At 39.5% G+C, this 27,009-nt stretch overlaps 2 protein-coding genes across 6 annotated transcripts in view; one reads left to right on the forward strand and one right to left on the reverse strand.

The window, feature by feature from the left end:
* The first annotated feature begins 1 nt into the window (after position 1).
* Positions 2–19,010, forward strand: SLC66A3 (solute carrier family 66 member 3). Of its 3 annotated transcripts, none has more exons than XM_088162412.1 (7): positions 2–113; positions 10,316–10,398; positions 10,842–10,911; positions 11,549–11,606; positions 12,782–12,902; positions 14,043–14,084; positions 14,666–19,010. In XM_088162412.1, the coding sequence occupies exons 1-7, from the start codon at positions 37–39 to the stop codon at positions 14,761–14,763; spliced, it is 549 nt and encodes a 182-aa protein (XP_088018538.1). In that variant the 5' UTR covers positions 2–36; the 3' UTR covers positions 14,764–19,010. The 3 variants fall into 3 exon arrangements, with proteins under 3 accessions (XP_088018538.1, XP_088018537.1, XP_014750466.1); XM_088162411.1 differs by lacking the exon at positions 2–113 and adding an exon at positions 7,104–8,231 and having other exon boundaries at positions 14,666–17,680; XM_014894980.2 differs by lacking the exon at positions 2–113 and adding an exon at positions 7,275–8,231 and having other exon boundaries at positions 15,946–17,680.
* Positions 16,228–27,009, reverse strand: part of ROCK2 (Rho associated coiled-coil containing protein kinase 2) — a 103,261-nt gene continuing 92,479 nt past the window's right edge. For all 3 annotated transcript variants that reach the window (XM_014894977.2, XM_014894978.2, XM_014894979.2), the window contains one exon: positions 16,228–26,489. In XM_014894977.2, the coding sequence (XP_014750463.2) occupies positions 26,486–26,489 (4 nt within the window). In that variant the 3' untranslated portion in view covers positions 16,228–26,485. The remainder of the gene's footprint in view (positions 26,490–27,009) is intronic.

Here is a 27,009-nt window from a genome sequence, read left to right on the forward strand (position 1 = left end):
ATCTCATCCATCTTCCCAGGCAAATCTACAGTAAGGATGCCACTAACATCAGACAAAAGACAATTTCTTCCTGTATTTAATCTCCTGAAAACAATTAATGAAGATCTGCTCAGGTGAGTCACAACATAAACAATGCACTTTCAGTTCTGAAAGCCAGCATGACAAAAATGCAGCAGCTTGTTGCATTTCATATAGTTGACAAGGATTCATCAGCTTCTGTCATCTGCATGTTTAAACTTGCTCTAAAGAATAATATTTAAGCACGTGAGACATGCTCTGTGCTTTTCAGCACTCCCTGCTGAGGGAGGGAGACCAAATATTTTTCACATTAGTTTGTTTCTGTGAATTTGCTGCTCTTAAATTCCTTTCTCCTACGGTTTTTTTCTGGTTTAGCTGATGGAAACTCATTGACAAGGAAGCAGGCTTTCACATTTTGCTCTGAAGGCGTGTTGGCTCAGCAACCTGTCTTACACCCTCAGAATTGTCAACCTTGAATTTAGCAGGTTCATAGTCCCTAAAATCTGTAGTTGCCCAGGGAAACCATCCTGAAGCTAAATCAACACAATAATACCAAAAGCCTGTTCAGCTACTGCATCTTCATTACATAGGTTGAAACTTTATGGCCTGTTGTTCTGTAGGGAAAAATCTGCAAGGAGCAGAGCATGGAGAGTGCACACACAGTATCTGCCCTTTTAGCTGTATGCAACTTCTGCAGGATCATGCTCAGGCCTAGAGTGGAGTTCAACACAGATGCCTTTAGCATTGCCTTGACACAAGAGGCTGCAGTCTCTCACCAGACTGAGATGGAGATGGATGCACTCATGCTTTGCAGTTAAAGCTATTCGTTTTTATGATTAGACTTCAGTGGCAGAAGGCAGCTCAGCACACAAAGTGACTACTGTGACCAGTGTGATCACTGATCCAAGTGGTCTCAGGCAAAAAAAAAGGCACTGTAGAAAAGCCAGGTTCCACCCCCTGAAGTCACAATCTCCAAATGGTTCTCCTCCCAGATTCCTCAACACAGTGAGAACTGAAGGATCAGGGCTTTCAATATGACAACTAAGTTACCTAAAAAAGGAAGACCCCATCATGCAACCGGCCCAGGTGAGGAAAGCTGATTCCACTCTGTGCAGACATGAAAGATGATGGAGAACTGAGTTCAGACACACCAAATGGGAACCTTATTTTTGAAACCTCTTGTTCAGCTGAAATGATTTCTGCTCTCTCCTGAGAGCAGAAAACTGCACCAGGAACCCATTTGCTTCACACACCTGAAAGCAGGAGAGGAAAGAGCAGATCAAGACTTCCCTTGTCTTTGTGCTGTCCAGAGCTTTTTCTGAAAACTGCACAGGCCACTCAGAGGTTACACATTTACTGGTGATTGCATAACAGCAAGAGACATTGCACTTGCATGCCTTACTCTGGGTCACAAACTTTACGCTGAGTGGTGGATACCCAGTATCTGTCAGGCTCAAGCTCCTACTCATGTAAGAACATTTCATTTGTAAAGATCAGGGATTTTGTTTTTCAGCATGAAAGCATACTGAGCTCCGTGTTTCCTAACCTCCAGATGGCACTCAGTTTACACCAAGTAATCCACCAGAAAGGACATTAAGCCAGTGCTTAGTGCCTTTTAAAGTACATTAAATAATTCCAGATTCTTTACTCTGTTTACTGTGTGTGAATCCAGAGAATCCTTCCCCCAGAGAGTTCCTGCAAACTGCAGGGTAGGAGGATGGTCTAAGCAGTGCACTATTTAATCCTCCCACTTCACTTAGAACTGGCACTGTTTCAACTGAAGCACTTCTGGTTTTGGACAAGACCTTCCACGTCTTACCCTAAAGATGTGGGTTACTAATTGGAGTCCAGAGATGCAGTGAGGCAACTGGAGCACGGGAAGACACGTCATATAAGAAAAGGTTAAAAAGACTGTTTAAAGTTTAATCTGAAGCAGAAAAAAAAGCAGTCTTGGAAAGTGATAGTCTTTAGATACATGTGCATCTCTGGAATGAGAAAAGAAATAATGTGCACTTTGAGGGAGCGTCAGGCAACAGCAAAAATGACAAGCTTAAATTTTAGCATGGAAGAATCACATTATCTTTTTGGGAAGCTAGTAATAAGGATAATACAGCACTGGAATGGATTCCCTGAGGAATCTCCACCTTTGAAGGTTAAACACACACATCCATCAAGAGAGATGTATTTAATAGGATTTGTCTTTTATTGTATAAATTGAATGACTGTCTGCAGAGCTTTTCACCAATTGTTTGACTAACCAGAGCTGTTGGGATCAGAACATATTTTGCAAAAATGATTTTTCAAACACATTCGCAAAGAATTTTTTAAAAATTCCTATTTTAATTACACCAGGTTTAAATAGATTTCACTTCTAAAATACAGATTAATCACATTTTTTAATTGAAATATAGTTCTAATTCTTCTAACTACTCATATAGGATACTTTTCACAAAGTCTAGATGTGTTTCTTTTAATCACATACATCTGAGAGGCTTGTTTAGTGCCCTCCTTACACCCATGTAAAGACACTTCTCAAAGAACCTATGTCATCTCTGTGAATGGCAATAACCAATTTTCTTTTAAAAATTGGAGGAAGTCTTTAATAAAAACGTGTAGTCTTGTGTCCTTAACCAGATAAAGCAGCCATTGAGGTGCCAGCAGTTCCCAAAATGGGGATGTGCAGTGGTGATGTGTGTACAGCACAGGAAAAGCCCAGATTTCCCCTCTGTATGCTCCCTAGCACAGGTCACTTCAGGCCAACAGATCACAACTGGAGAGTCTGTAGGAATAACTGAAAAGGAGCCAAAGTATGCAATAATTTTTGGCTTAATTGCTGAAGAGTCCAACCTTGAAAATGTCACTCTCTGCTTTGTTGCAGGATCACGCCAACCCAGAATTGTGCTGCCTCTTTTGATGTGCAATTAGGTTAATATCTTGACTTTCTGAGTTCAAGCTAACTGAAATTACTCTAAAATACTAAGTGGGCAACAACGGGATAGGACCAGTTCTGTTCACCATAGAACGCCAATTCTGTCATATTTCCTGTGGAAATCAATAGTAACTCTTAAGCATTTTGACATTTTAACGATTAAGGGGGAATGTCTTGAGAACCAAAGTTTCCTATGTGGAATAGATCAGACAATCTGTGTGATATGGGAACATTGTGTAGAACTGGACATCTGATTTTGTTAAATTATTACACTTTCCCTAATAATGACACATAAATTATTTTATGCTGCTACAATTAGCTCTCCAACATTACATTTCCAAAGTTGGTTTGGAACAGCAAACAACAACATGTACAGCAACCTCCAGAAAAGACATTTTGGAAATATCCAGGGTCCTAATCAAAACTGCCTCTGCACCAGCAAGTAGAAGGCAAAAAACAGAAAATCTCTAGACTTCAATTTCATCCCAAGTTTAGCAGACATTTTTCTTTCGCAATAATTAACTTTGCCACATAATCCTCATTTATATAAGCAGAGTGTCTTAGAATGATTGGATGGGATTACAATAGTAGTGAAATCTGTAAATAATCAGTGGAAATTCCATTTATCAAAGATATTATGTAGATATTAAACTGTGTGATAAGTTATTTGTAAAGCATTCTTATGGTGTATCACTTGGGCTTCAGTTTTATTAGCCTTTTTCCCTTTTGTTGCAAGATCTCAAACAAGGGATTATCCATGTTTAGAGAATTCATTTTCTTTATTTCTTTCAGTTAAAAAGCACTAGTGAGTAGCTATATTGATTTAGTTCTTCCGTTTGCTATATACTGCTTTCTCTTCTAAATTTTTGAGTATAGTTATAATATTAATCATGTGAACAGGTATTTCCAGTGCATCTGGATTTTGTTTGTTCTCATTTTGAGTTTCATTTAAATTTAAAAAGGGTGAAATATATACTTTAAAAAACACATAACATACGTAAGTTCTTATAAATCTGCATTTCTTGTACTTTTAGAACACTCTTTGTATATATAGGTCCCAGATGGCACTGTAACTATAATTTGTTTAATAAGTTTTGTTTACGACTATAAATCCAGTTGTTTCTTAGAAACTATATTTAAAACAGTTTCTTGACCATTAGATTACCCTAAAGTAAACAAAATAACTAAACAGATTTTCCTACAAAGAAGGTCTCATTATGCTGTGACAATTACTGCATAAACTGTAAAATTCCTAGAACTGGGAAGAGTGAGGATTATTCTGTATGAACATTAGATGGGCAATACTGCCAGTCAGAGCATCATCTGTTTGTATGTATTATGTGCATACACATTCACGTTGCTCAGCTTCTATAAAGAAATAAATTTCTGAACTAAATCAGTCAACAATTTTCTAAAGTGTGATATTTTTCGATTTGTTGGTTTTAGAAACCAAAAATAATCTGTCAGGGCCTCAAGTTGCATTTCCTAAATCCTGCACAGATACAAACCACTAAAACTTCCTAAATCTGAATGCCTCTCTTAAAAACTCTACTTGCTACTCTGCATCTATGTCACGTATGTTTTCCTTCTTCAGAAAACTTCATGTTTGTGTCAATGAATTCCTTGAAACACAGATGGGTGTCCAAGTAACTCAGGAATTCTGTGGAAGGCTGAAGAGATGCTGGCACAGGCCAGCCCACAGCCCCCTTCTGTCACAGGGCATAGATCCCACAGACTGACTTCAGTTTGTGACTTTTCCAAAGCCTCTCTGAGAATCTGTGTGAACCTATGTATCTACAAAACTGCCAGCTTTTAATAATGGAATTTCCAAGTGTCTGGAGTTACAGGCTCACATCAGCACAAGGCCTTTATGCCAGACTGATGGAGCAAAACAACTGCAAATTTTTATTTACTGTCTCTTAACCCAGAGGAAAGTCTCAGCTGGCATATAATGACTGATAAATTGCATTAAGAAGTAATATCCAAACACACTGGCACAATAAATATAAAAATGATGACATTTGGGTTCACTCTGTGACCTGATCACTTAAAACTGTGGGTTCGCTTTGCCCAGTTACTAATAACCAAGTATCATCACTAGACATATTTTATATGATCTGTGAATTAACAAATTTATTCATGCAGTAACTCTTACTCAACTGCAGGTGTTGCTGAGAACGAGAAACAAACCAGATGTAGCCTAGAACCACCTGCAGCTATCACAATGCTTATTTAGCAGTTAAACTGATATGTCTCTTTAAAGCCAAATGGAATGAAAACACAGTGTTTACATCAACTCTCCACCACAAAACTTAATGGAATGTGACACATTGCTAGCACTGCGTTACCATAGAGACACATAAAAATCCCTACAAAGGGCAGAGTGAAACCCACACCTGGCAGTGTTTCAGACCTGGTGAGATGATGATCTTTAGTGGAATAAGCACCATTGTAACTGTAGCTGCTCCACAGTGCTGGCAGATCCATTTGCACACTCTGAGAGAATATTAAGACATTTAGCAAGAGGGCAGGGGGCATCATTCACCAGCAGCTTAGCATGAGCTATTTCCCCTAGGTACTCATACTCTCAGCTCTTGCTGGAGCCTCGTCTTAGGGTAAGTCAGATTTAAGAATGGATCTTGAACAACACCAGTTCAAGATCCAAAAGCTGCAGGTCAACCTCCGCTCTGGGCTACAAGCTCAATGTAGATTTTCTAAAAGGGACACTAGTTAGTATATTTTCATTCTCTTCTGCTCCTCCCAGATCCTAGCTTTGTTACGCTTTTGGGCTAGGTAGAACTTGATGTAGAACTTAATAATTTAAACAGACTAGGAAGAATTTCTCATCCTGCTCACAGATTAAATTTTTTTTGTGACCTTGGACGGGGCTGCCCAGCACTGTGACGTCTGTTCCTTCCCTAAGCTGCTGCTCACGTGGGCAGGGAACAGATGCAGAGCGGGACCATTTCACAGACAGGGCAGGGCACGGATGGTTAATCATCCTGGTTATCTGACTGCTTGCAATGCAAAGCAGGATGGATTTGCAAAAGGTAAAGCGCTGACTAAAGCTAAATACTAACGTCTTCTTAAATATAAAAACAGTTGAATAAAATGGGCTCATGGACCTGCTTAATAGTTCGAAGTTAGTTCCGTTTCTTGATTATTTAGAAAGGTACAAGGAAGTACACATAACTGATGATTTTATATGTTTTTTGGATCAACATCCACACAGTAGTGCAGATACGCAACTTCTACCTTAGATATTTCTGTTATTCTCAGATTATCTGACATGACAGGCACATCTACACCTCAGACCTAACTTTCAAATAACTTCATCTTGTATGACTATTTCTCAACTTTTTTCAATTGCATAATGTTCCCACCAAGTCAACAACTCAGTTTATCAAGAAAATCTTGGAACAGTTATTATTTAAGGTAAACCTAAATCTTTTTTTCTTCTTTTAGCTTGTCTTTGAAAAGCTTGATTATTTTGAATTGTATTAACAGAAACACAGTTTCTACACATTGTATTGGGGGCTATTTATTTCTGAGTTTTGAGATTTTTAAGTACTTCGACATACCTGCTTCCTTTTATGACTAAATTACCAAAGGGCAACATGATTTACAAATTAAAAATTAGTAATACTGTTTTAAAATACCACCAAGGGTATGTGGAATTAATTCAATATACCTGTTTTAAGCTGTTTTAAGAACTATTGATCATTGTGAAATATAACTTCCATTAAAATTAAAAAGAAGAAATGCTATGCCTGTGAATAACCCGTCATGTTAAAGCAATTATGTTCTAGGTAAAACTGAATTAATGGTGTGGATTTGACAGTCTGAGCAGTCCTGGCCATATGCAGGCATGAAAGAGCCAAGATTCTGTCCATGTGCAATCAGTACAAATGCATATTCCCTGGATAACCTTTATTTAGTTCTGACAAGCTGAGGAGTACAAAAGCATTACTGTTTTTGTATATAACTGTGTATGGTGGGTAGGTGTATGTTCTGGAGAAGTTACTCCATCTCCAACAACCTGTGAGAAATAACTTAAAGAATAAAAATTTTCAGCTCCCCTGAAGTTGCTGAAAGACTGACTGGCAAAAAAAGATAAAAGAATGAAAAGGTATGCACACAGGATGATAAACACAGCAGGAACCTGTGGAGAAACAGATAAGGAGGCCTACAGTGGGTTTTTTGAAATTTTATACAAGAAACAACAGTGCATACACAAATAAAAACTTCAAGGAAAAGTCACCTTTATTATCAAAGCATTTGGTGAATAGAAACACCAGAGACCTCTTTTAATAAACCTCTGGAACCATAAACTTCCAGCAAGAGGTGAATGCATGCAAATTAGTTCTAGGAAAATGATATTTATAGAGTAAATAAGAAACATGTTTTAATGAATATGTATAGTTATAATGAATAAAAACTCTGTTGTAAAGTCTCACTCCAGACACAGAATAATTAAGAATCCAGTGTCCTGCGCAAGTAAAGAATGCCTGCTTTCTAAAACTTCAAATTGTCTTAGAAAGTTTATTCCAGCCAATTTCAGAATCATCTGACAAGTCCAGCATTTAGCATCTTTTAATTGTACTGCACATTTTTCTTGCAGAAATAAAGAGGTGCTGTCAGATCCGTGCGATCTCTGCCGCAGGAATTAGTTCCACAGCAACCCAGGGAGAGTGACCTGAAAAGCACGGGCTCTAGAGCAGTCGGGACTTAATTTTGGGGGAGAAAACTGAGCTCCAGCCTGCAGCTCCAAAAGCAGAGCTGACCTGCAGTGCTCCGGGGGCACATGGCCGGCACAGACTCACATCATCCCTGCTCTGGGGATGTTGTTTATGGTAACAGGGTCATTCCAGGACCAACACTGTGAACCTGGAGCGGAGCGGTTCTCGGGTAGGGAGGCCTCAAGCAGCGGCCCGGGTGTCCTGCGGTCACCGCAGTGTGCGGTACCCCGGGCCGGGGGTGGCCGGGGGTGGCCGTGGCACTGTCCCTGCCGCCGGGCCCGGCTCTCCCCTCCCCGTGCCCCGGGCAGTGCGGGCGTTCCGTGAGGGCCGCGCCGGCGCCACCGTCCCACCACACCCTGCCCGCCGCTCCGCGGGTTCCCCGTCCCGGGCCGCCGCAGCGGGATGGCGCCGGGGCCGCTGGACCTGGTGCACTTGACAACCTGGGCCGTGAGTGCCGTGATCAAGCTGCCGCAGCTGGTGGCGGTTCTGAGGGCCGGCTCGGCGTGGGGACTCAGCGTGACCAGCCTCCTCCTGGAGCTGGCCGGGTAAGGCGGCGGGGGCACACGGGGACTGCGGCGGGAGCAGCGGCTGGAGCCGCGGGTCCCCTCGGCCGGGCCGGGGGTGCGGGGCCCTGGAGCTGCTGCGGCAGCCAGGGATGAATTCCTTGCTCCGCGGCTCGGGTCAGGCGTGAGGGCGCGCTGAGGGGCGGCCGGGGGGCGGCGGGCACACCGCGCTCCCTCCTGTCACATCGCCCCGCTCGGGGCTCTGGACCAGCCCCGCCAGCTGAGCCCACAGAGCCTTTCGGGACGGAACTTCCTGTTTTAGTCATTCGCGTGGTCATTTAAAGGGAAACTCGGATTTTTTTAACTTGCCCCAAACATGCCGGACCACGCATGTCGCTGCATACAGCAGATGCAGAGTGTAAGCCTGTGTTTAGGGTATTCAGGACCCGTGTGCCCTGTGGAGCAGGTAGCTGTACTCGTCAGACAAGCTTCCTCACCTGAATCAGTAAGACTTAAATAATTCCTTAAGAAAATTACAAGCCGTGTCAAACTCCAAAGACTTGTGAGCCTGTAATGAGCTTACATGGGCTAGGCTTATTAAATCTTGCTTAAAGAGGATTGTATGAAACGACAAATAAATAAACTCGGTGCGTGCACGTCCGATGTGGATACAAGTGCGAGAAAATCCCATGAAGAGCTCTGCGCTGAGGGGTGGAGGTGGGCAGAACATCTGGATGGATGGCCACAGCGCCAAGCTAGGAAAGGGGGTTTGTTCAGAAGAATCCCCTCACAAAAGCGGCGTGGCGTTTCTGAAGTGCCTGTGCCGTGTCTCCAGGCAGGGCCACAGCTCAGGTTTACAGACAGACACCTCTCAGCGGAGCTGTGCAGAATCCGTCAGGTTGCGCTGTGGCCGCTCCCTGCCCGCCTCTCTACAGCGCTGAGCCCGTGTTGCTGCTGTTTACCCTTAACACACCTCAGAGTAAATGAAGCAAATTGGAGTTCCAGCAGAGATTACTGACACCACTGTCTCAGTCAAAAAGCGGTGACAGCACTTTAATCATTCGTGTGGGTTGGTGTGCTTTAAAAAGGCTTTGTAAGTAATGTTTGAGATGAGCATGGAGAAGCTGGAAATGTCTCCTCAGCATCTGTGTGAGAACCACGGCACCCACACAACTACAGGTTCTGGTCTTCTTTGAAACATTTGTTGTGACTGTTTGTATATTTAGTAGACTATTTATCCTTACATCTTTAAAGACTTTTAATCTACTTGCAGGGAGCTATGTGACTACCAGTACAAGCTGGGCTGGTTCTGTGAAATCAACAGAATGACCAGGCAGAGGAGTGACACAGAAACATGGTGCTGGTGGCTAGGAGTCTGATTTCACTCTATATCAAATAGCACTTCTAGGAAGTTCAGATACTTAAATTCTGAATACTGTAAAAGCCAGTTTCTTACAAGGCAGGCTGTTCCTTCTGCCATATTTCTACACCAAAAACTATAATTTTTTTCTTACATAAAACTGCCCCGAGTCTTTCTGTTTTCTGTATAGCTTTAAATTTTCTATCTAACCCAATGGACTTGCAGGAGAGTTGGAAGTACAGAAAGTTCCTTTTAGGTACTGTATTGTGGAATGGCAGGAAGGAAAATTGCCATTGTTTGGTGCACTTAGACTCTTAGTCTGACCAGTAGACCTACACTGAGTCATCTCACAACAGTCTAGACAGCTTGGAAGACATTTTCTACCCCTATAAAACTTGCTTAATGTATAAATTGAGCTACAGACATAAAGAAATCAGATTTATCCTAGAGGTGCCAAGCTCTTTCAAAGAGAATGTATCTCCTAGGTCTGGAAGCCTTTATTTCTTTCTCACCAGTTCTAATTAATAAAATTATGCCTTAGAGACTGTGACATAAAGATCTCGACGACAAGTGTGGCCAGCGAGGGTAACAGAAACAGATCACAAAAGATCAGGCTTGCTCTGTGTGCATGTGTTTGTTTGATCAGTTTCACAGCAAGGGCTACACGTATCTGGAGCCTTTTGGCACCACCCAAACAGTATAAAAGTTGTGAAGGCTTTTTTGCATCCCTCTGTGCAGTCATGTTGTTTTGTATCTCTCTATCCAGCTTACTTGTGTTTCTGAGGTACCAGATCTATTATGATTACCCCCTGGAGACATACCTGGAGTATCCCATCATCATTGCACAAGGTAATTTTTGGAAGCCATGTTTTGGAAATGAAATGGGGCTCATTCAGCACTCCAAGTCTCTGCAGGAAGGTACAGTGCTCCACTGCAGCGATGCTGGAGCTGGGGGGAAGAGGTCATTAACATCTCGTATAAAACTGAATTCTTTTAAATATCATTGAAAGAGATGGTCAGGTAAAGGAGAAAGACATAATTATTACACAGAGTCACAGTGTAAACTCATCCGTTTGTCTGTGCCTCCATATGGGAGAGAAACATACTAAACACTCCAGACTCTAAGAAAAGCTTGGGTTTAGAGCTTGCAGTGTTTCGGTCATCAATGACATTTAAGAGACAAAAGCTGTCAGAAAGGAGTTTCTACAGACCTCGTGCACAGTGGAACTGTCTAGGGTTGTGTTTAGTCCCTTCAGTCCTTTCTTTGATGAACCTTCTTTTGTTTATTGCAGATGCCATTCTCCTTTACTGTATTATGCATTTCAGTGGAAAAGCAAAACGAGCTTTGTTCTATACAGTCGTGTATCCTTTGAAACTCAGGAGGTTTGGTTTATGTGGCTTGTTTGGTAGTTCTTTGCATAGCAGCTGTGTCATCATTTCTTGTGTGTTATTATTGTAACTCATTCTCAGGCACCCCTCAACATGTATTCCACATTCACACCTTGATTTCTGGGATCACAGTAAAACCTGTACAGGAAGTAAGCTTTATATGTTTGCTCTGCTTTAGAAGGCTCCCAACCGATAAAGAATAAACTAGATTCTTAATTTACATCTTTTTGACAGGGATGTAGAGTAGAAACTAAAGATTTTTTAAAATTTTTTTTTATTCCTACTCATGCAGGTTGTACTTACTACAATGAAGACAACAGTGTTTTGTTTTGTTTTTTTTCTAAATAGGACTTGGGTTTAAATCTCAAATCTTGTGCTTTGGAGCAGGTTTTGAGAAACTCCAGACACTATTTGACCAAAGACAGTGTGAAAAATAGGAACACTTAGTGTTTCAACCAGTTCTTAATATGTTTTATCTGGATTGTATAGTCTTGTTAAAATGTTTCAATAAGATTATTTCCAGATGTTTAAAAAAATCATATTCCTCAGGCAGTTTTGAGAACTTTGTGTCCTAAAATTCTCAGTGCTATAAAACTTAACATAATATAAGATTTTGGGGGGTCTGGTACATGCTAACACTGCAGAAGTGGATAATAGACCTGGCCATGGTAAGTGCTATATGATTATCTGAAATTAGATCTTCATATGAAATTACATTTTTTAATGGAAGCATTTATTAGTGGACTCTGTCCTCTATATATGTCCTTAGAAGAATTTGTCATTTAGGTTAGCTTTCAGAATAACCAACCAGTTTTCAGATACAGGCTCGCTCTTCTATGAGTAGCTGGAAAACAGCACTGAAAATAGAGACTCTATGGGAGGAATAAAAGGCATATTCTGAGATAAGTTGTTACTTGGTGGTGCCTTAATTAAAACTGGCAAGTACTTAAAATTTTGAAATTCTACTGCCACTTTATTCCTAATGTCATAATCCCAACCAATAAACCTTTAACGCAAGAGGAAAAGAGTAGAGCATCAAAATTTTTGAAACAGGGAATTGTGACATAGTTCTTTTTTCCCCTTTAGTCATACAATTTTGCAAGAAAAATGTCGTCTGATAATGCCTACAAAGGTTAAAGATGGTCTTTTCTTAGCAGGAGAGAGAAAGTAAAAATGTAATTGAGATTAACTGGATCTGCTAATGCAAGAGGTGATAGAAATGGGGAGAAAAGCTTCCAAGCCCTACTCTGATCCTTACTTGGAGCAGAAATCCATGTATGGCACAAAGCCTGTATGGAGTCCTCTACCTGCTGCCTTTGCAAAATCTCCTTTAAAAGGGGGACTGAGTGAATAGTGTATTCCTGTTACTATGTTTCCCCTCCAATTGGACTAATTTTCCACACATTCTTGTCAGTTTTTTCATTCCTTTATGGATTGGTTTGCCAGACATAATGGCAACAGATGGTCTGAATCAACCTTGCTGTTTAGACTAGGTCAGTCTCATTTTAGCTGACATCTATAAACAGTTTTATGGAGCAGGTTGAGAAGGTTTTTTTTTGTTTCTTTGCTTCTTAGTGTATTTGCCTCTTTCAAGTATTTGCCAACAACAGTAGCAACTGTGCTCTTTGAGCTTCTTGCTGGGCAGTACCTCAGAAATGAGTCCCTTGTTTCCGGCAACTTCTAGTTTTTGCTTTGCTGTTCCTTACTAAGAAGCTGAAGTGCTTGGGTTGCCAAATACTGGAAAAGTGTCAATTATTTTTTATTCTAAATGAAAAAGCTGCTCCTATTCAGATGATACCATGGCAGAAGCAGAGGTTCTCTCTCTTTTTCATCTGCTTTTCAGAATCTGTGCACGCTCGTCAGTGCAGCCAGTAAGCTGGTTCAGCTGCAGCACCTCTGGCAGACCAAAGATTCCGGACAAGCGAGTGCCCTGACCTGGGGCATGGGTGCATACACCTGTGCAAGTAAGCTACAGACAACTTGGTGTGAACTACTGAGTTCTCTTGATTCCTCTTTTCATAGCTCTTTACTCCATCAGAGTAGGTAAAGATCCTGCCTTAGTTTCCCTCAGTCTCAGTGCTGATGCCTGGGACTCAGATATGACACGGTCTCTTGAAAACAAGTTTTATTTTTGACACCAACGCTAAAAACCAATGACTTAAAGTGTGAATATGGCCAAGGGAACCTGAGTTAAAATAACTGAAAGAGTATCTTTATGAGGAAAATTTTTCAGTGTTCTATGATTTAATAAAGTTACTAGTGATCCAGCATGAAAAGGTGCTAAAATTTCAAGTATGCAATCAGACAATGCTAATTTTGTAAAGCTGTCCGCAAATAAATACACACTTAATGCTAAATACCTTTAGCTCTATGGCTACTTGTAATTAACATTTCTTGACAGAATTTATGAACAGTCATTTGTGGAGTTCCTGTGGCAATTACCCAGTGGTCTGCACGAACAGTTCTACAGCTGTTTGTCAGAAGTGCCTTTCTCATCTTCACAAAACATGTTTAAAATATTCTCGCTATAAAACTCATCATCCAGTGATGCTGGATCTGTTTCGACATGAAAAAAGCCAGTAATTAGAAGTTGTGGTGTGTTTGGTGAACAATGACAGTGAACTTTGTAAATGTTTTTACTCTGCTGCAAGTGTGAAATAATTAACATTTAGGCTCCTTGTGGGAGGGAGGCTGCGTTCTTTGTATTTGCAAAGCCTGAATGCACACAGGTGAACATTCCCAATGGTTAAGTCATGATAACTCAGCTGTGGGTGTAGCTCACTGTCAGCTACCAAAGGAAGGGCTGAACAGAAAGAAAAGCAGTAAACTGACTACATCCAATCTAACGTGATAGATATAAAAATTCTAATTATATCTGTGATTTTCTCATTAAAAAAGACCTTTAACGCATTGTCAGTCAGCTTTGAGAGCTTGATCTCTGAAGCCAAAATAGTGAAGAGTGGACACACTAAAAGTGGGAATGTGTACAGTGTATATTTTTCCAAGCAGGACTATGTTCTGTTGAAAAATAAATATCTCATAATTTTTTTAAAGTATAAATGTGTCCAATGTGTTCCACTAATCAGAATTCATTCAATTTACAGCAAGAATTATTACAACTGTAATGACTACGAATGATCTCGCAGGTGAGTGAAGTATGGAATTCTCTGCCTTTCCAAGGGAATAGCTGCCATGGTAATTTTTAGTTGTTTTGTAAAACACCCAGAAGGTCTCACAAGAACAAACCATGAATGTGATAGGTTAGCATGGTGAGGGCAGGAGTTACACAGGATTACAAATCAGGCAAAGACATCAAGGAAAAAAAAGCCAGAAAACTGCTTACACTTGTCATGTGATGCAACTGAGCCAACAGATTTTTTTTTTTCAAAAGGCGAAAGCTCTACAAAATTAATTATGAAAATAGAAGAATAAAGTATTAAAAATATTTAATATTTTAATAAATAAATGTAGTAAAATGCAACTTAAAAAAACCTGTAGTAATTGAATGAAATTTTCAAATAACCAATATTTCACTTTCTTATTGACAGCTTTGTGAATTAAAAAGTTCTTCTAGAAAACTAAAGTTCAGCTTAGTATGTCAACAGTTTAAGGTCCAACATTCAGAAAGTTTATGGCAGGCTGAAAATGTTAGGCTGGTAAGAAACTCAAAAAAACTGATTTTAAATATGTAATTTGCAGCAAATTATTAAGAAAATTTATTTAACAGCTTCCTATCATCCTGAGGAAACTGCAGGAACTAGGGAGTCTCACAGATTTTTCAGTAAATTGTTCAAAATCAAGACTTGGTGGATGCAAGAACAGTAACTATCCCTTTGTACTTCATCTGGTGGTTCCTTGTTCTCGTTCAAAACTATTTCGTCAGAAACATAATTTGAATGGACTTTGTAATTTTGAAGCAGCCTCTGCAGCCCAATAAAACTGTAGCTTTGCAAGCATTCCAAGTGGGTCTTTCACTGGGAAAGGAAGTCCCATTTTTGGCCCACATTTTCACCCTAATGCTTGCAGCTTTTTCTTTGCCAAAGTAAGGAGTTTGTGGGGCTGTGCAGTTAACTGGGTCACCAAAGATTTGGCAAAATGCTTGTGCAGGGATTTAGTCAGGGTCAGGTACTGAGTCCATGTCACCCACAGCTACACATTTACACCGAGGGGAGAGACAGATTCATTGGGAGGGAGGAAACACCAGGAAAACAAAGCTGGCACTGGGTAAAGCTGCTGCTTAAAATACAGCACTATCCACTTCGGAACATGGAAGGGGCAGCAGCAAACATTGATGCTGTGCTGCTCTAGTGGAAAGTGTTTCCAGTTAAGTTGCAACACTGAACACATCCACACCTATGAAACAGTCAGATATCACATAGTTCTGAAACAAAGTATTGTGTACGTTTCTGTGAATATTCCACCTACCAAATGGACATCAGACATACATATACTTTAAATACCTTCTCACAGGTAGAGGTACTATGCTGTTATGGTTTCTAAAGCTGAGATAACCCAGGTACTTAAAAACTGCTTTTTTTTGTCAGTTGTCAGATTATCTGTCACTATCTGACAGATACCAGTATTTTCTGTCTTCTTGAAGTCTAAACTTAAGAGATGGCAGTAGAGAGTAGTTCCTTTATTATAAATAATGTATGCAGCTATAAAGAACATGTGAGCTGTGACTCTGAATTTAACTTCTGCTGTAAATATAAATTTATATGAGTCTTCTCATGCTTGTAATATTCTCCTGATTACAAAAGAATTAAAGGTAGTGTAGTGTATTATTTTGAGCTATCTCTGAAAGTGATCAAGTGCTAAATGCTGTTTTCTCTTGGATTCATGCTCAGAATGTGTGGGTTCCTCAACATGGTAATTGAAACGAATTGGCTGAAAACAGTTTCAGAACGTGAACCAGCCTGTCTATACACCAGCAAAAGTTTACAAATCAGTGTTGTAACAGCAGTTGATTTTTTTGAATTATGCTTACAAAATTTTTTTCCCTTTTAGTTCTCATCCGTTTCATAACCATGCTCATTCTCAATATTTGGGTCACAGCCACAATCCTGCACTACAGGAAGACTAAAAAGACTGATTAGAAGACACTCATCAGCACACATACCATTACCATGAAAAAAATTCAATTAAGCCTAAAGAATTTAAGAATTCCTTAAAGACTGAGGAAGCTCTCTTTCTCTAGTATTTACCCTTTAGCATACTTATAGTATTTACAGACTTACAGTATAGCACATTCATGCTTACTTTATTTTAGAAATAATTCTGATAAGATACTTAATTTAAGCAGCAAATTTTTATTGGTCATTTCAGACAAGTTTCACTGATATCACATTTTCTCTGGATGTTCTTTACTACAATGTATTTCATAATTAGGTGTATATATATTCTGGTGTCACTTCAGTACTTTCTGGTTACATATAAGCAATGTTCTTCAGTTATACATGATCAGTTTTGCACCAACACACTGACTCATCCTTCTGCTGCAAGACTGAAAAACCACAACAAATGTTTGTCTTCTTGCAAGCAAGTCAATTAGTTCAACATTAACTGTCTGTATTTTAGGATGAAGAAAATCTGAGTCAAGGCCCAATCCAGAATAAGGTTCTAAATGTCTTTTACTAAATCACAAATCCAGTTGGGATTGTAGCACTTACATGCAACACTTAAATAGTACAATTTATACAGCTGATACAGGATACCCATAGTCACTTTCTTCAGTATACCCAGCTTTTATCAGACAAGAGCAAAAAGAGCAAAAACTCAACTATAAATTCTTTTTCAACCTGAGCTCTCATTCACTGAACATACTGTTTTGGGAACAGCAGAGACTAGAATATATGGGAATAATGAAACTGTGACCAACAGTTAAAAATGCTGTTCAAGCAGAAGTTCCTGGAACAATATCCAGGATTCCATACTGACAGTGACATGTGCACCTTGATGCATCTCAGCAGACTGATCTCCCATGGTTGTCAAGTTTTGGTGATACTGCTCTGTGGTTCATGAGTTTTTGGCCTGTCAGTGCTGTGTGTTGAAGAACAGAGACTTCACTTTTACTTCAGAAATTCGAATTAATTTGTAGTACTTCAAGTAAAAAGGGGGAAAGGATAGTCTCGACAACTATTAACAGAGGATTTTGGAAGTACTGCCTTCACAACCAAAAGTTACATTAGTAATCATATAGCTTGCCTTCATTTCTCATTACATTCCCCAAAATTAAAAGACACATTTCAGAAGAGTTCTTCTTACAGTATTCTGTTGATTGGCATGTAAAAACCAAGGCACCCTTGAAAACTATGGGAAGACTGCACTGACTACATTTGAGGCAGGTTTTCTTCACAACATTCTAAATTGTGTAACTGCTGTGGAGCAAAGGGATCTGCAAAAGCAGATGTTTCTGCCAGCGAGCATGCAGAAATTGGAGCAGGGCCTTCACCATCAGAAAACAGCTGCTTCGTACTCTAAATTTTAGTGGGAAGGGGGCAGGGAAGAGATGTGTCTTTGGGCACTGATTTCATGTATCCCACATTAATGCAAGCAATTCAAAGATGACCTTTTTTTATTGCTTCAATAAAATGTATAAATCTATCTATGTTGGTTGAAAGATTAATTGTAAACCTTCTGATTTTACTAAAGCTGTGTAAAGTATCTGAAGTGGTCTAAATGGTGGCAGGAGGCATGTGATACATTTTCCAGGTGATATTAATAAATGTTCTTCTTCAATATTGATAGTGTCATTCTTACAGTTAATTTTCATTGCATTTGAGTTTTATTGTTTCCATATATGGAGAGAAAATGAAATATTCATTACAGGTCATAAATGGGCAGCTTTCACCTTAACACTTGAAGCATCAGGCTCAATATTGACCTATTGACCTGCCAATGCTAAAGAGCTCCAGCATCTTAATATTAAAAAAAAAAACCACTTGCTTTTTAATTAAAGCTTTTTCTTGATAGAGAAAGATTTGTATGGAATCCAAACCCTCTCTGTTATTGACGTCTTTCATACGCCTGAGTGATGCTGTAGCAAAGTGAAGCTGCTCCATTTTTAGTTTGAGAATCAGCATCTCAAGTTGGTTTTTTACCATAAAATACTGAAAATGCATTTAAGAACAGTTCTTAATAGGTTACTTAACACATTTTGAATAATTCACCTTAGAAATCTGTGGGAAAAAAGGACTGAGGAAAACAAAGCCAGTTAATTCATGAAATGAAGGTAAAGTAATTTTGTGGACTTGGAAAGCTGGACCATGAGTTCACATTCAAGCTGCAAGAGATATGGAACAAATAGCAGTAAATAGTAGCAGTAAATAGTTTTACACACTTTTTCCCCTCTCAGAGAGTAACTTCTTTCACTTTCATAAACAGAGGCACATTCAAGTTCCAGGCAAACCCCATGAAAGCACAGACCCTGTGTTTTCCAGTAGGTAAAGAATAATCTTCTCAGTGGCTGGATTAAAGGCTACAGCTTTAGACAAATACATAGGCAGGATAAATCTTGTTAAACTTGTCATTCACCAGTATCGGGGCAGACACAAGGAGGCTGTTTGCTGTGTAATGCAGCAGCGGGGCAAGAGCAAGCAGGGAAAGCATTTTGGATTTATGGCAGAAGGTGTAAGCCAGTAATCAGCTCTTATCCACAGGGCTGGAAGTAATCCAACTCCATTCACAGATGTTGTATGAGTGTGGAATTACACACTTGGTGTCTAATTGTACCAGTTCACAACATGCTCACAAGGTAACACAGCCTGTCCTGCCCTGGCTGACAAAGCATGGGTCTTGTCAGGGCTTTCTGAGTCTCCTTGTCTGTGAAAAGACAAGATCTGAATTCCAGTACAGCCCACTGAATAAGCTAGAAGCTCACTTCAGCTGTGAGAGAGAAAACATTTACCACGAGATTTACTATGGAAAGAATGAGGATGTGAGTCCAGAGACAGCTGGCTGCAGGTCTGACAATAAGGATGTAGACAGTGGAAGGAAGATTTGTATAGTTTATTTTTTCTGGACTGTCTACAGTGAACAGAACATTGAACACAAATACAAAACCATCCTCTCCCCACCCTATGGGCCTCCCTACACTGGGCATGCTGTGCAAAGTGGACACAGATGTCTTTCCTTGTGCTGCTCCAATCCAGCAAGGGATGCTATTGCTTGCACTGCTCTGGAGTCCCTGTCCCTGCCTGACCCCTGAGCCTCTGTCTGCCTTACACTGTGCACGTGGCTGCTCCCCATCCTGGCTCTGCTCATCTGATCCACTGAAACAGAAGAGAAAGGAGTGGGCTGGGGAGGCAGCAACACCCCCAACCACTGCAGATCTAGAGTTGGATTTTAGTGCAGTTTGACTCTGGGGAAAGTAATTCAGAATTAGCTGAATTCTTACAGAACACTTTCACTCACTTCTTTAAATGAGGTAACCTCAATCCTCCACCAATTCTCCACCAATCAATCATTCTCCATTTAGTGACACATGTAATAGAGAGAAAATAAGAAAAGGAAATATCAGCTGAGTCCACACAAGGAACTATTATATATGAAAAGCTCCACAGATGTGGAGATAATTGAAATGAGGTAGTTTCCCAGCCATGTATTTTCCCTGATGATAAATAATAATGATTTCCCTCCAAATTCTCTTCAGACTGGTTTTTCCACTCTCTTCTAGATTCTTCCATTCTTGAAATTCATATTTATGTATGAAGCAGAACATGAAATATCACCTTTATCACTAATAATGGTCTAAGGATGTCTCACTTTTGAAGGTGAAAGGAGGAAGCTGAAAAAAATTCTTAAAATAGGATGTTATAGAGTTCTTGGTTTGCACTGACTTTAATTTGCTTGATTTTGAGCCAGAGTTCTCCAGGACACTTCAGAGTTCTTGGTGATGACAGCTGTTGAAGTCAAACAGGTGCCTGGGAGCCACAGTGAATGTCACTGTAAGAATGTGACAGATCATCACTTGTGATGGATCCAATTACAAGACCTTGCCAGCCTCACAGACCTGAGTCCTGATGGACCTCAGGTGTTTTCTGCCTAATGGCAAGACAGACATACAGACATTTTCAAGTTAAAGGTGTCAGCTATTCCATTCTACATTGGCAGAAATTTGGGACAACCGTATCTATCTTGGAAAACAATCCAATCTTTGGGCTAGGGGTAAAATAAGAGACTTTTTACATTATTATTATGATAAAATTTAATTTGCAATACCCGAAGAACAGTTTAAATAATTGTCACAATTTTGTTCATATCCTGTTTTGTTCCATTATTTCATTTAGAACTGTCTTAAATTGTCAGAAGCCTAAATAGGTATTTCTGTGCATTATGTGGTATCACTGACTCACAGGAAGGGAGCTTTAAGAGGGCAGACACCTTGTTTTATCTGTCAAGTATTCTGGAAAATGTTGTAAAGGACAGAACCTGCACCAGCCCAAAATGTTAAGTTGGCTAATGATGATTCTGACTCAAACTGAGTAGTAATATGGCACCATGCTGAAAATACTTACCACCTTATTGTAATTGCAAGTTATCTGTGCATATGCCTGCTCTGGAATGTACAAGACTTCTGCTTTGGAATGTGAAGGCTTTGGCCAGCAGTACCAAGACTCGTACTATATGAAAATCATAAATGGAAAAACACACATCCTATGCCTCACTGTTGCCTCTGTCATATAAATCATGACTCTTAACAAAGCATGAATTGAGCTTTTGTAAAGTATATTTTAAATAATTACTGGAGAGAAACTCCTTCACCTTCGAACAGCTGACTATATACAGATCCTGTATATAGAGTGGTCTGACTTTCGAGTCTGACTTGTGAGATTTTAATTTTTTTTCCATGAAATGCGCTGTCACCACAACTTACAGTCTTCATGGACTCTCTGAACTCAAGGTATTTTCCTCTCTCGGCCTTGTTTTTTTTTAAGTTTGCACAAATGCCCACCTTCCAGTAATACAACTCTCATTGCTGTAGCTCGGAACAGAGCAGGCAAGGGAGCCTCCCCCCACGGCTCCTTATTGGACTAAAGAATACACAGATCCTTCTGGATCTCAGTGGCCCCCAGGATACAGGGACTGTAACGTGTTGGAAAACATCATGCAGACATGAGACCATGATATCCAGCAAGCAGATTCAAGTCCTGAAACTGCAGCCAGACCTGCACCCAGCTGCAGGACCTGCTCCAAGAGCCTACTGGAAAATGGAGCAGCTGAGGTCAGAGACAGTGCAAGGTGAGCCAATATGAAATAGGGGTACCACCTACCTGGTGGGGTACCCAGCTCCTTCAGTCTTAAAAAGATTAAGGGGTTAAGTATCTCAGGTAACTACAAAAGAAGTTTCTACGAGCTCACTTGTTAATAAAAAGTAGCACATATTGAAGGCCAAAGTCCAAAGTCTAAGCAGTTGGTGATCCAAAGGAAAAGAGGACTGGCCGTGACCTCACAAGCTGGAGTACTTCTCACTGGAAAGCCATGCTGACCAAGTGGTGCAAGAGTGTCCTGGGCAAAAAAACACCACAAACAGTAATGACAAATGACAAAAACAACATGACGTGAGGCCCACAGGGACAATATAAGACTATGCACAGAAGCAGGCATGCATCTCTGAAAAAACTGAACACCTAGACCTTAAAATGAGGTGGTAGGACTGAAGCATCCCATGCAGTTGTCTTGGCTGAAAGCATTTCTGTGCAGCTCTTCCAACGAATAAGGGCTGCAGGGACATGACATTACTGGATTCTCTGCCCTTTCTTTTCAGGGTGATGATATGTCTTTCCAGAGTTCTTTAAGGCATCATGACTACATACACTTACAACTGAAATTTCACCATGACTTTCATTTTGAAAGATCACTTTAATCTTGCAGCTTCAGATTCTTACAGATTATTGAAGCAAAAGCAGCTGCAGTCAAATCCCAGGCTGTACCCTTGCAATATGATTAGTAATGTGGCTTTCTTACCTTTATAAAACACTTGCTTCCTGCTTAAAAAGTGAAAAAGATTCCAAACCCCGATTTTCATTAATAAGACCTGGTAATTAGCATCCCTGTGCCAATACGTTATTTTCTCTACATTCCCACTTCTTGCTGCTGTGTTTCTACAGCTACAGCTACATTGATTGCAGTAGTTTCTGGGGAGACCTAGGCTGGATGTGTTTTGAGTGTTCTCTGCCACACACATTTCAGTACACTTCTCTAATTTCTCAGATGAGAATGTCTGAGTAATATATACTGGTCCACTTTTTAGGCAACTTCAACATGGAACACAAATTGTAGATTCAGAACCAATCTATCAACATCTTTTATGGAGATTCAAAAGAAGACTCCTTCCCACTCTCATGAAGGATACTTCAAAGCAGCAAGCAAACCCTATGATCCTTGGGATTCTGATAGAATCCTGAATTATTCACAAGATCATGTTAAAAAATAAGAAATAATGTTTTCAATTTAAAGTGTACTATGTGCAGACATGATCATTTGTAATAAAATGTAATGCACTGAAAAAGGCACCAAGCCTGTCAGAGGTCAAGGAGTGTCTAGATCATGTTTTTAGTCATATGGTTTAGTTTTAGGTAGCTCTGTGAGGAGCAGAGAGTTGGACTTGATGAACTTTACAGGTCCCTTCCAACTTGATATATTCTATGATTACATGAAAAAATAAATTAATCATTATTTTAACATGAATGTCAAGGCTAACTATCCAGGAATGTGGAGGAGACTGAAATACTCCAGTTCACTCAACTGGACATTGTACTGTTTGTTCTTCTGCCTCAAAAACAGAATAAGGAGGTGATTAAGGGTTTATAAGAGCAATGCAGGTAAGAAATTTGCTTTCATATAAGCTCCCCCTTTTCACAGCAGCATCCCAAATACAACTTCACAAGGACATGGGTAAAGGATGGGTAAAGGCACTAGGGACCAAAATATACAATTCTCTTGCAAGGATGATTCTCTCAAAGCTAGATGGGAAACTAATACATTGTAGTAAGATTACAAACAGAAATGCTCAAATTTTTAATGATCACCGACATTAGAAACTAAAAAGAAACTAAAGAGAAAAATCACCTAATTTCAGTGGCAGCTTTCCTGGCCTTGCTGCCTTCAGAGAGCCACTGAATGCCTGTCAAAATTTAGGAGGTTCAGTGTTTTCAAGAGGCAATAAGAGATTTAGCTACTTGCAATGAAATTTCAGCGATGTTTTAGATTTGGCATCTGTCACTGCTAAGATCCTTGAGCTTCTTGCATGTTCCCAACTCCTACATCCTACTATGATTCTATGTCATGTTTTTGGTTACAGCATCAGCTGTGCTCAGAAGCACAAGAACCACCATAGTTTTCCTCTACTTAAAAGCAGATGTGGTGCTGGATTGTGGGCAGTGCTGGGAGGGGCTGCACTTTGGCAGGGACCACAAGAGGCAGGGAATTGCAGCACACAACTAGGAACAGAAGTGGAAATCTCATTGTAGAAAGGCCTTTCTGAGACCTGACAAGGTAATTCTGATGGGGTTTGCCTGTCCTTCTGTGCTGGTGAGCTCTTGGATTGGGAACTAAGGAGCAACTTCCCTACAAGTGCCTTGAGCTTCTGCCTCCAAGTTGGACTCCTGATTTTTCCAGAAGATTAATATGCAGCTTGACTATGCCACTTGTTTACTCTTGTGAGACAAAAGGACTTGCAATGAGAAAATTTTCTATATGTAAGTCATTCAGGCCATGAAAACGTCCTGTTTGCTTAGGGCAAGTCTTTAACAAAAAGAAAGTGCTAAAACATCAGTGACTTAAAGGACAAATGCTCCTTAGTTCATTAATATGCCCTTCTCTCAAAAATATTACAAGGTACCATTAGACAATAAGGGAACAACACAATCTCCAGGAACTAGCATTGAAGAGGTGTTTGCATTTCACAGCAGGATGAGGGAGAAGAACAGAAGAGCAGCTCTGCCTTTTGTGTCCTTGGTGCAAAGCGAGGTTCATGCACCTCAGACCACTGGCTTGAGGAACCTGTGCTAAGTCAGCTCTGCTCTGAGGCAGAGGTCAGAACACAGGACCCCCAGTGCTCCTCTCAGCCCACATTGCTCCACGACACCATCTCAGTACAGCCTGCTGCATGTACAGCTAATGACCATTTGTACAAGCGTGGGATTTATAAACTGTGGCTAGCAAATACTATAACATAGTACATTTCCTAAAATGTCAGGCTTAGCAGGGCCCCATGGGTTCACAGTAGATGAGGGCAAGCCAGGGAGAGAAAGTGCAAAGGATGCAGCGGCAGCAGTGGAGGAGCTGCCAAAGCTCCCCTGGAGTCTGTGCTTCCTCTGCACAGGATTTGTGGGGCTGCCTTTGGAGCAGCCCTTGCCTTTCCCATATCTGCTGCAGTAGTTATCTTTATATTTAAATATTTCAATTAATTACCAGCTTCTCAAGTTCAGGAACTATTTTACCTTACTCAAATAGTTTATTTAAAAATATATATATATATAATATTCTCCAATTCAGAAAAGGATAGAACTTCCCACAATGTAACATTTTTTTATATATATATATAAAATATTTATGCATTCAGTGAATGGAAACAGTTTTACTGTATACATTTTTAATGTTGTACTCTATGCAAATCTGCATTATCTAAAAATATACCGTACTTCTGTAAATCAAAACAAGCAGGGAAAAACCACTGAAGCTGTGCTCTGGGTTATAATATCTAACAGAAATGATATGAAAGTTTTAGCATTGAATTTAAGAACTCACAACAATATTTTACTTTGTGAGCCCATAAATAGAAGACTGAATACATTCTTGTTTTGTTAAGCTGAACTGTAGTAGAGGTTACAAAACGTAAATATATTTATTAATTTTCAGTATTTCAGTGTTTCCAAGTCCACCTTTCATGATAGTGTTAAATAAAACATGGTCCTATCCTTCCAAACATTTCAACACTCTTTAAAAAACAGAAACAAACAAACAAAATTTTAAAGTGAAATGTCCTCCTTCATTGAAGTGTTAGATCATATTTTAAATTACTGCACTCCCACACAATATTTTATATATATATATATTCTAAATATATATATATATTTATATATATATATAAAGAGACCAAATAGGAGACTACATTTTTTACTGTCAATATGTTTAACATCACATACTGTAGTTGTATAAAACATGCATTTTCTGGGATAATTATGAACACATCATGAATGAGCCCACATAAATTATTTTTTTTGTACAACTCCAAGTTTAAAAAAAAGTCAGATTAAGTGCCTCTGAGGCCCTTTCTTCCCAGCTATCAGTTCTCAAAACACAATACTGAAATATTTATCTATGCCTACAGCTATGTGCTAGAGAACCAGGTTACAACTTTAAAATACATCTACAGTATGTTTTACTTTTCTTAAAGTTTGTGACAGTCCTTGGATATTGTGTTGTGAAATGTAAAAATAGTCACAGATTCTTTTATTTTCCAGAAATAAAAAAAAAAACCCACATCTAGGAGAGTATGCAAAAACAAGGCAAAATGAAGTTTCATAGCACTTAATGAGGGTTAATATAAGTCAATAACTAGCATTGAGGTTTGTAAAAAGGGCTGGATGAGCAGTCACATGTACAAGCAAATGGTCTGGTAAATCCCATGCTCTCAGACATTATTTCTGTAACCAACACTTCTCCACCCTTAAAACCAGTCGATATACATTCAAAATAGGCTGAAACTGATAAACTTACTAGGTGTAAAAATAGTGCACTATTTTTTCTGCCACAAAGCAAAACTGCATCCTAAGAGCTGGTAAACTTTCTTTTTCCTTAAATAGAAAGAACGGGCAAAAAAAAACTTGAAAAAAATTAAATTAAGGCAATTAGGTAAAAGGGGACTGCCCATGATGACGTAGCTGAAACTAGTATATACTTCAAACCTATACTAGCTGCTGAACACTGACATGCAGCTTCTGATAGATGTGTATGAATGATATAAACTTCAACATTATGGCTTTATACAAGTGCATAGTTGCAACTGCAATAAGTAACGGTATCTGATTAATAAGCATAAAAAAATAAAGTGGAAAGATTTTTAAAACCCTCTTGCAGTATTACAGTACAATATATATACACAGTATAATGGTCACTTCTTACAGATGCAGTCTATATCACTATGGTTGATCTTCCTCTGGTTCTACTTGCAGACGTGCTGGTGGCATCTTTACCAAAGCTGAAAAGTCAGTTTCTTCCATTTCTCATTCCTCTCGATCCTTTTATGAAATGTAGTGTATGTGTCTTGCCAAGAAAGCTTTTGTGGAATAGAGTTTAAAAGGTTACTTAACATATCCTTTGAGTATTTACCAACCATTCCTTAACTGATCAGTCACTCGGGAGAATACAGGAAAACCCTCAGAGATTAGTAATTTATATTGCAGCAAAAATGTAAACCTCTGATATATATAGCACAATCTCTCAGGAAAATATATATTTTTAATATATTTTGGGATATGTTTCAGTCTTGCTGTAACAGGAAGAAAATTATCACCTTGACTGTGTCTGCATTCACGGAAAGCAGTTAGCTGAAAAAGAAGCAGGAAGTTTGGTCAGTAAATGCCACAAATGTAAATCTGACAAAAACATACTTCTTCAAAGTCTTCATTTAAGATGGGTTCATCATTGTACTTGTGAGAAGCGCCTTTCCTCTGCATCCAACAGCAACGTTACTTCAGTACAGCACATCCTTACACACTGTAATCCCCAATCAATTAAAACCCCTTACAATACATGAGAGTAAAGTACAATATGCAGTGTAAGAGTTACTTCTAAAGGATTAGTGATCAGTAAGCTTTTAATACGCAAAGATGCAGTATATTTAATTATGCTCGTTACTGTGAACACTAAACCAGTTAAGTTCTGCAGGAGCAGTTCCAGTTCCCTGAGCACAGAGCTGAGGAGCAGCCCAGTGCCACTGTTATACAGCTGAGACACACCTTGCATACTGTTTAAAACAATTCTTAGGCATTTAACATTTAGGTTTTTTCTGTGTAAATCTAAGATTGCATCAATGTGTGATATGATCAGATACTGAGGTCTATAAAA

The sequence above is a fragment of the Sturnus vulgaris genome, chromosome 3 (assembly GCF_052056855.1).
Source record: "Sturnus vulgaris isolate bStuVul1 chromosome 3, bStuVul1.hap1, whole genome shotgun sequence".
Taxonomy (NCBI): Eukaryota; Metazoa; Chordata; class Aves; order Passeriformes; family Sturnidae; genus Sturnus; species Sturnus vulgaris.

What these genes read in the sequence shown, in the direction of transcription:
- SLC66A3 (XM_088162411.1), top strand. Translation starts at nt 8,089, where the DNA reads ATGGCGCCGGGGCCGCTGGACCTGGTGCACTTGACAACCTGGGCCGTG. An exon ending in GGATAATAGACCTGGCCATG is followed by an intron (nt 11,607 to 12,781) that starts GTAAGTGCTATA and finishes TCTGCTTTTCAG; the next exon opens with AATCTGTGCACGCTCGTCAG. An exon ending in GGGTGCATACACCTGTGCAA is followed by an intron (nt 12,903 to 14,042) that starts GTAAGCTACAGA and finishes TTCAATTTACAG; the next exon opens with CAAGAATTATTACAACTGTA.